We start from the raw sequence: 17946 nt of genomic DNA, 5'->3' as shown, positions 1-17946 counted from the left end.
TATTGCAAGTGTACAAACTAAGGTCAAAGGTAGTACGTTGTAACCTGCTACACTGAGACCACTGGTACAAAAAACACTTTGCGCGACGTAGGGGATGCGTCGCGCAAAGTCAAAAAGCGTCGCGCAAGACTTAGCTCAACGCACCTTCGTCGCGCACTAACCGTCGCGGCAAGGCAGTGACAGAAGGGGTTTGCGCGACGAAGATTCCCCCTACGTCGCGCAAAGAGGCTTCGCGCGACGTATTACTACGTCGCGCAAAGTCTCTTTGCGCGACGCATCCCCTACGTCGCGCAAACACTTCGTGCGACGAAGATTCTACCTACGTCGCGCGAAGTGTCTTTGCGCGACGCACAACCCTACGTCGCGCAAAGCCACTTCGCGCGACGTAGGGTCGCGCGTCGCGCTAAGTGGCTTTGCGCGACGTAGGGTTGTGCGTCGCGCAAAGACACTTAGCGCGACGTATGATCGTGCGTCGCGCTAAGTGACTTTGCGCGACGTAGGTTTGTGGGTCGCGCAAAGCCACTTTGCGCAACGTAGAGTCTTGTGTCGCGCAAAGAGGTTGGCGCGACGAAGATTCTACCTACGTCGCGCAAACCTCTTTTTTTTTTTTTTTCTTTTTGTTTTGGTAAAAAAAAATATTTTTTAATTTTTAATAAATATCTTAATTAAACTCTAAACGATAATTAATTAACCAACGAAAAGTATTTAGTTATAAATATATGAAAATATACATACAAAATGTCCAAACAAAAAAATAAGAAAAAACTACAAGTAGTCTTTTAGGTTTGATACATCAAGCTACTAGGTATCGGTAGGGCAAAGTGGCTCAGAAGTCGAAGGTGTAGGAAGATCAGGTACTGGTAGTGAGATTTGGAGGCCGGACATCTGTATGGCTCGTACAAGGTCTCTCATGTGTCCGGCATAGGCCTTCACCTGCTCGCCCTGGGCCTTAATCTGCTCGCCCTGGGCCCTCATCTGCTCGTCCCGGGCCCTCATCTGCTCGTCCCGGGCCCTCATTTGCTCACTCTGGACCGCAAGCTGACCCTTTAGGGTTGTCACTTCCTCCTTCAATGCACTAACCTCTGCTGTGTTTGATCTGGAAGAAGAGGCACCCGTCTCACGAACTCGCGCTTTTCCCATACCCCGAACAACTTTGCCAGGACGACGCCCGAAGTTTTGATCCATGACATTAGTCAGGATCTGAAAACCTGCATCCTCGGGTATCGTGGCGTCCTCGATCGAGGTCTCCGGGGGAAGTTGTGATGTTGCTTCTTGGAGAACAGTAGTGCGCTGTTCCACCATAGCATCCTGTAATAATAAAGGAAAAAAACATATAATGTTTAATAACATAATATAAATAATATTTGAACGATTCATACATATAAGAATAATAACAATTACATATACTTACATGAAGCTGCTTAGCTAGCTCATCACCAGGTCGAACGTAAACGTCCTCGAACATGTCGATCTCTGGGAACTTAGAACCCTCCTGAAGAAACAAACATTAAGAAAATTTTATTAATAAAAAATAATAAATAAATTGTATAAAATTTCAAAATTAATATACTTTTACCTGACGTCGTGCCTCAAGTCTATACGAAAAGGGCTTCGAACCAGAATGGTGGAGAAGTGTCTTTGAGTCCCGAGCTATCTTGCCAGCAATAGATTTCTTCTGTTAAACACACAATATACATGTTAGTTCGATTATTTAAAATAAATTAATAAAGGAAGCTTAAAAAAATAACTAAAACAATAATAAATTATTATTAAAATATTATGTACATACTACAAATTTTGGGTCCGTAAAATGTTTGCAGAGCCACTCCCAATCCTCCGGCCGATCCTGCAACTCGGTTGGGCAACCATGTAGGCGAGCAAACTCCGGATCATCCCATCGCTTAAAATGCGTGTGAAGATAGTTCTTCCAATGTTTGTACCGAATTGCTAAGGTATCCTCTAAGTAGGCCATGACCTCAGGAGATATGTCATCAAGATCAAAATTGACCTACGAATATGAAAAATAATAAAATAATAGTAAGAAATTTAATAATATTAAGATAATATATTTTGGTTTTTAATATTTGTAAACAAAATTAAAAAAATGATAAAGGCTAAAAATTAATATACTAACCGACAAGTTTTCTCGCACTAGTTTCTTCGTCTCCTCGGGAATTTCTGCCCAAGACTCCCACTGCATAGGACAACTTTGTTTAATAACAACACCACAACTACTAGCGACGCTGTTATGCTGCTGTGAGGTAGCCGCTCCACGATGTCGCGGGTCATACTCAATCTTGATCTTGGAGCCGGTCAAACGTACGCTCTGTGCCTCCTTCAACATTCGACTAGGCCCCCTGGTGTTTTTTTTAGCTGGCCAAAAAAAATTAAATGGTGAAATCCCTAAGCTTAAATTTACAGAAAATTCGACATAACCTCCCCTAATAGTATAGCATTTCCCAAAACCTTAAAATAGTAATTCACAACCCCCATCACATTGTCACATTCCAGCAAATTTTCACCATCATAAAAATAATAATTTTAAAATGATAAAAAAAAATACAACGTAGTGATCGAGAATTAGAAAAAACTACCTGGCTGGGAGGCCTCACCCTCGACTCTGGATGCCGAGGAAGTGTGATCAGAAGGCTCCGGCTCGCGGCGACGTCGGTGAGGCCGTCGTGCACTAAGCGGCTGAACTGACACTGATGATGTCGATGAGACGGGCACCTGGGACGCCATAGGAGTAGCCTCAGTAAGGGGTGTAGGCTCCCCAATCAATGGAGCACTCACGCCTGGAGCAGTAGATGTTGATAATGCAGGAGGCTCATTGGTCACACTCCGACGACGAGTGATCAACCGCGACATCTATACACTTTTTGAACCATAAAATTATAACATTAGAAACTAATCCTTTCTTGCATTTGAAACTAATCAATTAGCAGCCAAAGTAGTAAGTAAGTAGGTTACCAACATTCTTAATTTCAAAACATGAGGAAACTACTTATCCATTTTCATAGCCAACAAAAAAAAAGTGCATCAAGTGAAACAAAAAAAAGAGGGTAATATGACACTAGGATTACCAAACATTGTAATCAATCAAAGGTATCAAAACTTCATTACACTAAATGATCAAAGTACCGTACAAAAACAATTTACTTCATACAAGTCATTCAACTAGACACATGGCACAACAAATGAAAAGGCAATCAACTTACCCCCACTTGATTTCTGGAATTGGTCGTGACGTTGTGGAGATTGTTGAACCTGCAAAAGAAGGATACCAGCTTACTTTAAGACTTGATTTTTCTGAGATTCCAAATGGAAAAGGTTCGATATTCTTTCATACATCATCCCAATAATATACAAAAATTTAGTCATATCATATATGTCAAACATAGCTTGTTACCAAGATGCTTGCAAATTTCATTTTGTTTAGATGACTGCTCACCTTGATAGCCAAAGGAACAAAAAGAAACAAAATAATGAAACTCCGTAACCAATTACGCTAACAATGCTTTCTTGAATTCCAAGCTTCTTTTTCCTCCCATCCCTATAAATAAAGATGACATAACTTGTCAATAGGCAACACACCACGAGCTGGAGTGAATGTCTCAAAACAAGTCTGAATAGTATGGAAAGCAGCTACGTCCTGCATATTTACTCAGTATGATAGTAAAACCATTTTCGTACTGTACTGTTGATGCTAACATTGTAATTATGCATGCATTTTTCTCTCTCTAGATTCTGTGAAGGTAATTGCAGACATTGCTGCTGTGCAAGCAGTAATCTTAAGTTCTCAGCTGAAAGAAATGTTGATGAATGTTAACCCTCAAGATACATCGCAAGGAATGTATAAGCCACTCAAACTCGAATATCACCCAAGAGAGCCTTTCTTTATTATTAGACAGGTAAATCATTAGCAAAATTAAGAAGAGTGCTGATTCAACTGAACTTATTCTAATTAATTTACTATATAGTTCTAATGTACAATGAAGATATTCATGTTTAACAGCCACAGAAAATCATAGCAGTATTCCCGATACGTTTCAAAGACAAAACAGATGTCATTATTGCAACGGTATCACTTGACATCTATCTTAAACAGTATCACTTGACATCTATCTTTGTAAAGCAATTGTACTACACTAGTTAGTTTGCCATAAAAGTCAATGTCTTCACTGTCGCCTGCACCCGGGACATGGACACCACTATTTTGAGTACACGACTTGTCATCACGTGTTGCCCCTAAGAACTTGATCCCGTTGACATGACAACCGGAGAACAATTCAACGTGAAGCGGTCCTCTCGCCAAGTTATATAATTCTTCATTGTAAGAGGGTGAATTCAATTCCTTCAATTTGTTCACCTAATATAACATATACAAAAAGTTAACCTATTAGTGTAACCAAATTTAAAAACGGGTATGAACAAGTTGGAAAATATGCTCTATTCAAATCATATACAACTTACATGTGCGAGAAACCATGAAGGAAACAAGTCACGGTGCTTCTTGGCATATAAATGTGAAGGATGTTCCCGCTTCATCAACTTTTCATGCTCTTCAAGGTATGGCAAAGCCTCGTCACAATTGTTGAGTATGAACCAATGCGCTACCTCCATGTCATTTTTGGTAAACGATTCGCCTTTTACAGGATCGCCAAATGGTCGCGCAATTTGGGCAAAAACAGACAATTTCTCTTTTCTGACACCACCGTCATTATTGCGTTGAGGACGATTGAAAGTTGTCTCAACATCTTGAAGATACATTGCACAAAAAGTAAGTGACTCATATGCGACCCATGCCTCCACAAGTGATCCTTCGGGCTTTGCCTTGTTTCGGACACACTTTTTCAACTCACCAAGATATCTACACAAATAAAAGGTATGCTACAAATTATTCAAAGTGTTCGTTTATCATGAATCTGTTATATATATATATGCTTAATTAAGTACCTTTCTATTGGATACATCCATCGACAGTTCACTGGTCCGGCAAGCAATGCCTCATTTGGCAAGTGAATCATCACGTGAATCATACTTGTAAAGAAAGCTGGGGGAAATATCTGTTCGAACTTGCATAAGACGTTCACAATGTCGTCCTGCAATTGTTTCACATCTGACTTCCGTAAACACCTTGCAGTCAGCTGCGAAAAAAATCTCGACAACAACACGATTGGTTTAACTACATCAAGAGGCAATAAGTGTCGAATACCAATCGGAAGAAGGCGTTGGAGTATCACATGACAATCATGACTCTTCATGTTTGAAAATTTACACCCCCGCACATTCACACAACGTGAGATATTAGAAGCATACCCATCTGGAAACTTTACAGAAGAAATAAAGTTGAAAAACTCTTTCTTCCCATTCGGCTTCACTGTAAAAAAAGGATGGCATTTCTTCAATGTACCACCGACTTTCTTCATCCACAAGGATGACCTAATGCCCATTCGTTCCAAATCGAGGCGAGCTTCGATCGTGTCCTTCGTTTTTCCTTCAATGTCTAGAATTGTCCCGACCAAAGTATCAAACACATTTTTCTCAATATGCATAACATCGAGGTTGTGTCTCAATTTCAACTTTGACCAGTACGGGAGCTCAAATAACATACTCTTGTGCGTCCAGTTTAGATGTGTAGGTGGTCTGGGCTTATTGACCCCTTTGCCGAAATGACCAAATTCCAAACGGTTTAACTGATCCAAAATCTCATCTCCGGACCATTCTCTTGGTCTTGGCCGAGTTTCTTTTGTACTGTGGAAGGCTTTATCATTTTGACGCCACTCGTTGTCCCAAGGGAGCCATCTACGATGACCAAGATAACAAACTTTTCTCGCATGCCAAGACGATGTTACATTCTCCTTGCATATTGGACATGCCAAATAACCCTTAGTCATCCAACCAGAAACCATTGCATATGCGGGAAAATCGTTCACTGTCCACATCACTGCCGCTCGCATGGTGAACATCTGCCCAGTATACTTATCGTATGTACGAACACCGTTTTCCCATAAATCTTTTAGCTCATCAACCAACGGCCGCAAATAAACATCAATGGACTTTCCTGGATCTTCAGTAATTAATAGAGTCAACATCATGTATTCTTTTTTCATGCACTTCCAAGGCGGCAGATTATAAGGAAACACGACAACCGGCCAAGTGCTATGGATTTGGTTTAAAACCCCGAACGGATTAAATCCGTCGGTGGCAAGTCCTAATCTGACGTTGCGCGGGTCAGCTGCAAAATCAGGGTACATCCGATCAAATTCTTTCCATGCCTCTCCATCTGCAGGATGCCTCATAACATCATCATTTACCCGTCCTTCTTTATGCCATCTCATGTCTGTTGCGGTATGCATCGACATGTACAATCGTTGCAACCTAGGCTTCAATGGAAGATAACGCATTACTTTTTGTGGAATCTTGGTCTTTCTATTTTGTGATGTCATTTTAAACCTCGGCTCATTGCAGATAGGGCACTTATCCAACTGGTTGTTCTCCTTATAGAACAATATACAATTATTTACACATGCGTGAATTTTTTCATACCCCAATCCGAGACCCTTCAACATTTTTTGGGCACTTTTATGATCTTCAGGTAAGCAATTCTCCTTTGGAAGCATCCTCTTCATAACTCCCAAAAAGTAATCAAAACATTTGTTTGACAAACGAAACTTGATCTTGCCATGCATCAACTCCACAATTGCCGTGAGCACCGAAAAGTTCTCGCAACCCGGATATAATTCTTGCTTGGCATTTTTCAATAGTGTTTCATAGTTTTTGAATGCCTCACTATCCATGGTTGGATGTCCTTCATCTCCCCCTTCCTTATTGGTGTTGCTCGAGGCATATGGATAAACATCATTTAGAATATTCATAACTTGTTCACTAGGCTCCACATTAGATTCAACAGTCTCCACTCGTGTCACGTATGAAGACGAAGCTTGGCCTAATCGTTCTCCATGATGATACCAAGTAGTATAGGTCTCCATCATCCCATTTCTTACTAAATGAAATCGAACATTTTCCAATGTCTCCCACATTGAGTTGTTACACCTCCTACACGGACATCGGATAGGAGTTGAACCTCGGTTATGTCTACTTGCGAATTCAATGAACTCGTTTATTCCATCCAAGTACTCAACAGCACATCTATTATGATTATGCATCCACTGTCTGTCCATTTTGTCTGCAATTCCAATAAAAATACAAGAATTACAACTTCAACTATTGTCTTGTCACCTTATTCCTCCGGTAAGGGCCCTATCCCATTCAAGAATGCACAGTTATGTGCCGTAATTTACGATTCCAATGGATTAAATTTCGATGTGGGCTAATTTCGGCAGCATCTCCTTACAGTTCTTCAAGTGCACGCCGTAGATACATAATATCCACCGTGTACTCGAAGAACATCAAGAAATGTTACCAAAATTTGCACTATCGAAACCTAATCCATGAACCGCAAACTACAACACATAACTATGCATTCCCAAACTGTCCAAAAAATGGGACAATTCAAGAATTAATTGGACCGCAGTCATGCTTTCGCATCCATACACGAAATCCAACTAATTCTCAAACGGAAAACTAAGCTTTTCTTGAAATAAGTGTACGAAGTTAAGTAGTATTAACTTCGTAAAACACAAAACAATTTTGTACTTGATGTACAAAAATATGTGCATACAAATGAATTAAATCACAATAATTAATGAAACTAAATAAAATAGCTACAAACTACTAATCCTTCTAAACCAAAAAATAGGACAATTCCATATTGACATCACCCAAAATTTCTATGTTCCACAGTATTAACTTTTTAACTTCTTGTTTATGCCTTCCACTCCTGCCTTAAAATTAATTTTTAAGGACCTATATGATGAGACCATATATTCTAAATCGTAAAGTGTAGAGACTACACCTAAAATTATTACTAACCATGTAATAGAACAGTGGTTTGACAAAGTTGTAAACTGGCTTCTTCTCTAAATCTCTAACATTCTAGTTTCCTCCTCCCAATTTGGTGAGAAATGAAATCTATCCATTTTTGAGCACACATCAACCTATCCCTAAATTAGATCAAGTTAACTACGTAGTTTGCAATTTCTTAGCTTTTGTTTCCCTAAACCTATCAAAAATCCTTCATACTCCTACTCATTCATTCTACTTATTCAATTGTTCAAAACCAAAACTCAACTTGTTAAAAATAAGCATTGACAAAGATAATTAAAGAAAAACATAAATACACAAAAATAAAAAAATCCAAACATAAATGTAATCAACAAATAGTTAATTAATTCATCAAATAAATACAATACCTGATGATCTCAAAGACTACTCCTTCAATGGCTCCAACTCCAGCAGCTAGACTGTGGGTGGGGATTGTCTGAAATTAAATGGATTTCATAGTTAGTTGCAAGTTGCCAAAAATTCCACAAAAATTTAAACAATTCAATGTACCTTTGTACATGTAAACTACCAAAATATTTTATAATTGGAGTTTAACCATCTTTTCAAAACAATAACGACGATACTAGATTCATCAAATTGATTACCCAAATAATGTCATTACACTTGTTATAAATAAATTTTAAAGTGCACTAGATTTGAACCAATCAACATTAGTTTGTGTAACTTTAGTGTGCTAGCAGTGTTCATTACATAAACTAGAAAAGTTATTGACAATCTCTACAGTATTGGAGAAAATGCTAATAAATCCACCAAAACTGTTCGCAAAAATCACTTAGAATGGATTTTTTTTTTCAACCACGTTAGATGAAATCACACTCATAGCCTATTTTAATCATAACTCAAGTTAGTCATGAATTTGTCGTATCATTTTGATAGTTTAAAAGGCTAGCTAGCTGATGATGCAGTTGATAAAAAGAATAAATAAGAAAAAATAGCTATAATGAGGGCAAATAAATTACTGTAAGCTATGGCTGAACCAAGTCCTGCAAAAACAAATAGCAAAGTAGAGATGAACTCAGCAAGGTAGGCCTTCAAGGACCCCAAACTGAAAGAATCGTCAACTTGTTAAAAATAAGCATTGACAAAGATAATTAAAGAAAAACATAAATACACAAAAATAAAAAAATCCAAACATAAATGTAATCAACAAATAGTTAATTAATTCATCAAATAAATACAATACCTGAAGTTGAAGATGGTGAGGGTTGAGAGAGATAGAGAATCTGAAAGAGAGAGGTTGAGTGTGAAGAAAAAGACCTCTATTTGTGGTTATATCAGAAAAAAAAGTCGTTGGCTTTGCGCGACGCCACCTACGTCGCGCAAAACAGCTTTGCACGACGTAGGTGCACCTGCGTCGCTCAAAGTTGGGAAAAAAAAGCGGTAAAGAAGTCTTCGTTTGGCGCCAAAATCTTACACGACGCATAAACCGTCGCGCAAACCACCTTTGCGCGACAATACCTTGCGCGACGAAGTCCTGCGTTGCGCAAAACAGGTTTGCGCGACGTAGGTGCACCTGCGTTGCGCAAAGTTGGGAAAAAAAGCGGTAAATAATTCTTTGTTTGGCGCCAAATCTTGCACGACGTTTGGCACTTTGCGCGACGAAGGAATGCGTCGCGCAAAGCTGTTTTGTACTTTGCGCGACGCATGCCTTCGTCGCGCAAAGGACATTTGCGCGACGTTGTATGCTTATCGTTGCGCAAACATACTTTGCGCGACGAAATTTCTTGCGTCGCGCAAAAAAATGTTTTTGTCACAATTGTATTAAAATCTATCATTTTGATAGGATACACATTCCACAAAACTAATTTCAACGATCCAACCATCAAACTTGTTTGTATATACTTTAAGATCTCATATGCCAAAAATCACAACAAACAAACATTTAGAGATCAAGTAACGCAACAAAACTTTTCGACGATTATAAACGAAAAATCACGATTTAACGGTTGTTTTAACTCCGATTTTGATGATTTTTTACAGCTACACTCCTTAACCCTATATGAATACAATGAACTAATTCGATCGTCCATTTAAAACATTTACACAAGTAGATACCACAAAATCTTATGTTATACTTAATAGAAGTATAAATAAACTTCAAGTGTTAATGAATCTACTGTTTTGATGCGATACGCATTCTACAAAACTAGTTTCAACGATCCAACCGTCAAACTTGTTTGTATATGCTTCGAGATCGCATATGCCAAAAATCACAAAAAACAAACATTTAGATATCAAGTAACGAGACAAACCTTTTGGACGGCTATAAATGAAAAATAACAATTTAACGGTTATTTTAACTCCGATTTTCATGATTTTTTTTATAGCTACACTCCTTAACCCTATATGAATACAATGAACTAATTTGATCGTCCATTTAAAACATTTATACAAGTGGATACCACAAAATCTTATGTTATACTTAATGGAAGTATAAATAAACTTCAAGTGTTAATGAATCTACTGTTTTGATGCGATACGCATTCTACAAAACTAGTTTCAACGATCCAGCCGTCAAACTTGTTTGTATATGCTTCGAGATCGCATATGCCAAAAATCACAAAAAACAAACATTTAGATATCAAGTAACGAGACAAACCTTTTCGACGGCTATAAATGAAAAATAACAATTTAACGGTTATTTTAACTCCGATTTTGATGATTTTTTTTATAGCTACACTCCTTAACCCTATATGAATACAATGAAGTAATTCGATCGTCCATTTAAAACATTTACACAAGTAGATACCACAAAATCTTATGTTATACCTAATGGAAGTATTAATAAACTCCAAGTGTTAGTGAATCTACTGTTTTGATGCGATACGCATTCTACGAAACTAGTTTTAACGATCCAACCGTCAAACTTGTTTGTATATGCTTCGAGATCGCATATGCCAAAAATCACAAAAAACAAACATTCAGAAATCAAGTAACGTGACAAAACTTTTCGACGGTTATTAACGAAAAAGTACTATTTAACGGTAGTTGTAACTCCGATTTTGATGATTTTTTAGAGCTACACTCTTTAACCTTATATAAATACAATGAAGTAATTCGATCGTCAATTTAAAACATTTACACAAGTAGATACCACAAAAGAAAAAGCAATACAAGAACCCAAAAGAAAAGCCAAAAAAAAAAAAAAAAAGCACTTTGCGCGACGTGGATTTACCTGCGTCGCGCAAACCTGTTTTGCGCGACGCAGGCGCACCTGCGTCGCGCAAAGTGCCTTTTTTTTTTTTTTGGCTTTTCTTTTGTCCTTTTGTTTATGAGTACAAGATAAATAAATTAAAATATACTTTCTAAATATATATACCATTGAACTTGATGGGAAACACATTCTATGAAACTAGTTTGAACGATCAAACCGTCAAATGTTTGTATATACTCCGAGATCGCGTACGCCAAAAAATCTCAAAAAACAAACATTCAGAGATCAAGTAACGGGATAAAACTTTTCGACGGTTATAAACAAAAAAACACGATTTAACAATAGTTTTAACTCTGATTTTGATGATTTTTTAGAGCTAAAGTTGGGAAAAAATCGGTAAAACATTCTTGGCTTGGCGTCAATATCTTGCGCGACGTTAATTTCAAAACGTCGCGCAAAGTATCTTTGCGCGACAACACTTTGCGCGACGCAGGAATGCGTCGCGCAAGGATGTTTTGCGCGACGTATGTGCACCTTCATCGCGCAAAATCGCGTTGCGCGACGCATAACTTCGTCGCGCAAAATGTTGTCGCGCAAAACTACTTTGCGCGACGTTTTGAATTTAACGTCGCGCAAACATGCTTTGCGCGACAAAATTTGCTACGTCGCGCAAGTTGCCGTCGCGCAAACATGTTTTTGTACTAGTGGACATTATTTTTGAGAGACGAAATCCACTCTTATAAAGATAGTGTCTAAATGGCCTCAACTTATGGTGTTGTTCTAATGAAACATCGGTAGAGAGCGATTTCTACTCCCTAAAAGATAAGTATTCAATATATTGTTGATTTCATTTAATCGATTGTGGCAATGAAAATTCTCATTAACAATATTTATCTTTTGTGAATTGTTGTAGAAGAAGTAGCATCGATGTAGCTAAATTTTTTGTATACAAAATTTCAATATGCCATAAATTTTTTGTAAAGCATCCCTTTCTGAATGAAAATACGAAAGCTCAATAGGATGGCTAGTTGAACACTTCGTAACGCTACCAATATGCCCTCTGAAGAGTAGCAACCGTAACAAGACAGGTCCCTTCCCCATCCCTAACCACCCTAATGCCACCATTACCACTGCACTCGCAAAAAGTATAATACAAAATAATATTCACCCAACTTTGACCCAGAGGACTCCACCATTGATGCTGCACTGGCTGCTTACCTCAACTACCGGTCACACATGTTGTCCTTGCCGCATAATACTAGTCGTCGACTACCACAAAGACCATATGAGCATCATGAAGGAAAGCAAACTACTCGTCCTTGGACATGTCAATCGCCATTGGAATAGCCTTTCTTTAAGGCTACGAGATTGTAACGAACTTTTCTGAAATGACAAGGGACTAACAAGCTACATGGAACTTTTTATGTAGATCCTCGATGGGCATGTACATGCCCTGTTTTTCCTCAGTCTATTTACTTGCTTGAAATTTCATATGCAAAAATTGCTTTGCTTCCCTCTTTTCATTTTGGATTTGACGGCTTGGCAACATGGACTTTTTTATTCTTGGGCTTGTGACCTTCTTGTTGTTGAATTTTGTGTGAACATTGTAATTTACTTTACTATGTTTTCGGTTTGGTAGGTCGCTTAAGCTCTACTTGAACCAGTGAAACACAAGTATGAAGTCGTTCCCACGAGTATTGATTTTTACTTTAAACTGAGTCTCAACTCAATTCGAATTCAACAAAATTGTAATACAAATAGGGCTGAAAATTTTACCTAGAATGAATGAGCCAAGGAGATCTCAAAACCCTAAATTACGTGTAGGTGGGAAGAATATTTGAGTGCTTGCAATTGTTTCTCCATATGCTTCTCCAGTACGCAAGGCTCCTATCATTGTGTGTGATTAGTTTACTTTTGTGTTCTCGATCGCATATATGTCATTTTGCACTTAATTGGTTTGAGGAAATTAAGGCTCAGACTTTCTGACCTTTTCATGATTCTTTAAGAAATTCATTGAAATCTTACTAAATTGTCTAACAAATGACCAATTTGATTCTTACTGTTGGAGGAAATATCAACAGTTTTCAATTACACTGCAGAAACGAAGAATACAACAGAATATATATGGAGGATGAGTTTTGAACGGGAACTGAAATTTACTTAACTTTATTGCTTTCAGATTTTTATTACAACACTTGGCCATCTTACTGGCTATCCATTATAACATTCAAACCTTTTGATAATGGCCATAACTCTTGGATTAGTTCCAAGAGACACAACTCTACATTACAGGAAGTGCATTACGTTTAACAATTACATCATTGACATGATCCTAGTTGATCTAAGGTTGTTACATATATCCTCCTTAGGTTCCAGAGTAATCCTCTCAAGTTCCTGCTGAAATCTCTCCATGGCCGAGAATGGCAACCACATTGGTACCAATATTCCATCCTCAATGTTGTTTTTGTGTTGAATGTAGAAGCTAATCAAATCCACGGCCTTGGCGGGTCCAGCAAATACTGGCTGTCCCCATCCAAAATTGACATCTCCAACACCTACACGTGTTAAATCAGAAACTAAAAAATTACTTCCTGTCGATGAATAGTGAGGTCGCCCTCTTAGTACCAAAAGATCTGCCACTGATCTTAAGTATTCTTCATTCATGGTAGCTTTAGCCTTCTTCACTAACTCCAAAGCATATCCCAGTGGATTTTTGCATAGAGGTTCAGCCTTTGAAACTGCAGCCGGAAATGCAAATGCATTGCCATAGTATCCCAAGGGAAGACGTACATTGTTGTGCTTTCCTCGTGCATTGACAATGCAGGAAACTCGAACAACCTGTTTTGGATTAATTTTAAGTGCAAGAGTGCGACATTTCCACAAACAAGCTGTGATCAAGTCAAATGTGGAGCAAGTGGAAATTAGGTGGGTTGGAATCTGTTGTCGAAGGACTCTCATCTCCTTGGCCCCAAAGTAGAAGGATCGTTGAACCATATTTGACTGGTTATTGGATGCGTATGAGCCATCAGAATGATCAATCACGTCTTCATATTCATGATGAGCACATGTAATTCTTGGTGGATCTCGAGCAAACAAGAGCTCTCTCTCCCACATTGGTAGAATAAATGGTGCATGTGCGCCTCTTGCCATCTCCGCAACGGCGGTCAGGAACTGGACAAATCCAGGTCCATCACACATTGTGTGGTTTAGGCGCAATGCAAGTATCAAACCTCCACAAGTAAGACGGGTCACCTGCGTATTGCAAAAGTTAGTTACTAGACTTTTTTCTTGATCATCATATTCATGCTAGTTAACAATTCTTTAGAAGAAAAGACAAAAAAGCTATCTAAATTAGATGATCTAATTAGGAAACCAAAATTTCATAAAAATTAGGAATAAAATTCAAGAAAGATGGAGTCTCTTCAAAAGAGTCCCGTGCATGTTGTAGTTACTTGAAAGAGTCCTTCAATACAGAGGAATTTTGACAAAATGCTTATAGAAGATAAAAAAATTTAGATAGAAGACAAAGAGGATGACATGACGACAGGCAAAAAACCTAGAAGAAGAACGGCAAAGGAAAACCTATGCAATAAAGGTGATGTGAGACTAGTAGAAAACCTAGGACCTATTACCATGTAGAAATGTAATTTCCTCGATCCGGTGTGTATACAAATTTTACAATATATAGCGTTAAACATAAGGATTGTAGAAGAAAAATTAGTTTCTAAAAATAACAAAAAGCGTCTCATAATCCTTTTTTTTCAAAACCACCTAATGAACTTTCTTTAATCATAAGAACAAAGAGGCATGGTAATATCGTAGATAAGTTCAAGTTTGGGTGTAATGGCAACATGATAAATTTTCGTTTATGAAAAAGGTTGCCAATTTTATGAAAAAGTTAAAAACAGTTGCGATGCCACCAAACTTCAACTTCTTTACAATATTGTTAGCGCTTTCTTGTTTATGTCCTTATTTTCATTAAAAATTCATATGTTGTTGATTGCACTAATTTCTTACAAAAAATCTCCGGCGTATGTATGCGACCTTAACGCAAAAAACACTACTCTTACCCTTAACCTACTTCAATTTTTTTGTAAAGAATTAATGGCTATGACCAAATATGAATACGAAAAACTAATTAACATGTAATTAATAATTAATTGACTCACTTGAACCAGAAGCAAAGGACAACCAATAATTCCATCAGAACCTGGAAAATTAAATAAGAACTCCTCTAAGAGTGGACAAGGGGGTAGAATTTTGTCTCCTAGTTGCTCAAGTGTGACATCAGCAGAAGCCTCGACGAACAAGATACCTTCACCATTGCAATCGACCGTGAGCTTTCTGTTAGGCCCTTCCCTAAGCCTGCCAGCTAAAGGGTAGTAATACACTAATGCTCTACTTAAGGCTTCCCTAATCACTTTAATGGGATTACAGTTTTCATTAAGCGAAGAGTTGTCTTTGTAACACATTATGATTGGAAGCTGAAACCTCAAGCCTTCTTGGTCGTCAATATCTGAGAGAAACTTTGTTTCTCGAGGTGTTGGCTTTGCCGGAATTATAAGTTCCGGCTGCAATCGTTTCACTTGAAGTACTAAGGGTGACATCATTTCAGTAACGAGCTTAAGAACCAACAAAAGATCAAAGGATTTGGAACTTTTATTTTGTGGTATGCATGCTAACTAAAAGTTGATGGTCAGTACTTATATAGCCTTATGCAAATGCTCTAGGGTTCTCGAATCTTGCGTCCAAAGTTTCCACCCGTTGTGAATGTGACTCTTTTCTTTTCCATTAGAAAATGTTGTTAGCGAGAAAAGTTTAAATCATGCAATCAACATGGGCTGCAGAGAAAAAATAAAATAAAAAACACATGTAGTTGAGAGCTATGTGCATGCACTACAAGACATCAGCTTATCTACCACGCAATTCTACCACTGGCTTAATAAGCTCGTTAGAAAAAGTAAAAATTTATCACGAGTATAATAAGCACGTAGCGAATAACATTTTTTACCATGGACAAATCTTAGTTTGTTATAAAATAAAAATGAATGACCACGTGCAAAGTCCCATGTTGTTAATATAGTAAGCCACCACAAACAAGGCTCGTGGTCATTATTGTTAGTACCCATATCACCTTTTGTTATTTACCACAAGCATAATGTGTGGTAGATCATACATTATTAAAAAAAAAAAAAAAAAAAAAATTAGAGGATGAGGGACGCCAAAATGTTTCAAAATTTCAAACATATATGAAATTTGGAATTTTCACAACACTCCTCAAAATCTGTAAATATTAGTTGAAAAAAAAAATTATAAATATTATTAACGAAACACTACTTATTAACTAGAATTCCATGAAATTACGGTTATAACTCTCTACAAATAACAAAACAAAAAAAAATACAAATTATTTATTAAACCCCGGATAAATATGTCAAACGCTAAAAAGTGAAAAACACAAATTAAAAAAAAGAATGAAAGAAAAGATAAACACAAACCCACGTTTATCCTCTTAATCTAAAACCTACACGTTTCTACTGTGTTTTCCCTACACGTTTCTACGTGAGATTCAAATTCAAATCTAAAACCTACACGTTTCTACTGTGTTTTCCCTCGCCCATTAACTTCCCATAAACCCGAATCAGTTGCGATTATTTGCATAAGAAAAAGAAAAGTCAAATCTCCAAGGTGATTTTTTTCCAACAATGTCGTAAAATTTTTGTGAATTGTTGTAGAAGAAGTAGCATCGAACAACAAACACCACTTGTAAAGCATCCCTTTCTGAATGAAAATAAGTAAGCTCAATAGGATGGCTAGTTAACACTTCGTAACGCTACCAATATGCTTCTACGTGAAAAGGACTAGCAGTACCCCCCTGAAGAGGAGCAACCATAACAAGACAGGTCCCTTCCCCATCCCTAACCACCCTAATGCCACCATTACCACTGCACTCGCAAAAAGCATAATACAAAATAATATTCACCCAACTGTGACCCAGAGGACTCCACCATTGATGCTGCACTGGCTGCTTACCTCGACTACCGGTCACACTTGTTCTCCTTGCCGCAGAATACTAGTCCTTGACTACCACAAAGACCATATGAGCATCATGAAGGAAAGCAAACTACTCCTTGGACATGTCAATCACCATTGGAATACTTTCTTTAAGGCTACGAGATCGCAACGAACTTTTCTGAAAAGACAAGGGACTAACAAACTACATGGAACTTTTTATGTAGAGCCTCGATGGGCATGTACATGCCTTGTTTTTCCTCAGTCTGTTTATTTGCTTGAAATTTCATATGCAAAAATTGCTTTGCTTCCCTCTTTTCATTTTGGATTTGACGGCTTGACTACATGGACTTTTTTTTCCTTGGGCATGTGACTTTCTTGTTGTTCAATTTTGTATGAACATTGCAATTTACTCACTATGTTTTCGGTTTGGTAGGTCGCTTAAGCTCTACTTGAACCAGTGAAGCTTGCTCGGTGATGTGAGCTCGAAATACCTATCAATCATATAAGCAAACCCAATTTTAACTTGCAAGTCCACAAGACCAATAGTAGTATAGTAAGAGGAAGTATGAAGTCGTTCCCACGAGTATTGATTTTTACTTTAATTTGAGTCTCAACTCAATTCAAATTCAACAAACTTTTAACACAAATAGGGCTGAAAATTTTACCTAGAATGAACGAGCCAAGGAGATCTCAAAACCCTAAATCACGAGTAGGTGGTTAGAATATTTGAGTGCTTGTAATTGTTTCTCCACATGCTTCTACAATAAGCAAGGCTCCTATCATTTTGTGTGATTAGTTTACTTTTGTGT

At 37.8% G+C, this 17946-nt stretch overlaps 4 protein-coding genes across 4 annotated transcripts; 1 reads left to right on the top strand and 3 right to left on the bottom strand.

Moving 5' to 3' along the window:
• Positions 1-801: 801 nt before the first annotated feature.
• Positions 802-3169, bottom strand: LOC103960274. Its single transcript, XM_048574910.1, has 6 exons — positions 2595-3169; positions 2135-2373; positions 1790-2008; positions 1577-1675; positions 1412-1492; positions 802-1308 (listed from the first exon to the last, which is right to left on the bottom strand). The coding sequence occupies exons 1-6, from the start codon at positions 2866-2868 to the stop codon at positions 802-804; spliced, it is 1419 nt and encodes a 472-aa protein (XP_048430867.1). The 5' UTR covers positions 2869-3169.
• Position 3170: 1 nt separating this feature from the next.
• Positions 3171-4156, top strand: LOC103960275 (actin-related protein 2/3 complex subunit 2B-like). The gene is made up of 3 exons (XM_009372721.2): positions 3171-3330; positions 3745-3911; positions 4016-4156. The coding sequence occupies exons 1-3, from the start codon at positions 3186-3188 to the stop codon at positions 4154-4156; spliced, it is 453 nt and encodes a 150-aa protein (XP_009370996.2). The 5' UTR covers positions 3171-3185.
• A 302-nt stretch (positions 4157-4458) lies between these two features.
• On the bottom strand, positions 4459-7184 carry LOC125472887. Its single transcript, XM_048574909.1, has 4 exons — positions 5615-7184; positions 5289-5506; positions 4957-5147; positions 4459-4870 (listed from the first exon to the last, which is right to left on the bottom strand). Exons 1-4 carry the CDS (start codon positions 7182-7184, stop codon positions 4459-4461), a joined length of 2391 nt encoding a protein of 796 aa, XP_048430866.1.
• A 6161-nt stretch (positions 7185-13345) lies between these two features.
• LOC103929303 (alcohol acyl transferase 2-like) lies at positions 13346-16879 on the bottom strand. Its single transcript, XM_009338476.3, has 2 exons — positions 15292-16879; positions 13346-14374 (listed from the first exon to the last, which is right to left on the bottom strand). Exons 1-2 carry the CDS (start codon positions 15730-15732, stop codon positions 13436-13438), a joined length of 1380 nt encoding a protein of 459 aa, XP_009336751.3. The 5' UTR covers positions 15733-16879; the 3' UTR covers positions 13346-13435.
• Between the last annotated feature and the right edge of the window lie 1067 nt (positions 16880-17946).

This window comes from the organism of the source record quoted next, unplaced genomic scaffold, assembly GCF_019419815.1.
Source record: "Pyrus x bretschneideri cultivar Hongxiangsu unplaced genomic scaffold, Pyrus_bretschneideri_v1 Contig76, whole genome shotgun sequence".
NCBI lineage: Eukaryota > Viridiplantae > Streptophyta > Magnoliopsida > Rosales > Rosaceae > Pyrus > Pyrus x bretschneideri.
Note: the sequence above shows the minus strand (reverse complement) of the source record. Positions and strands in the feature narration are given on the sequence as shown.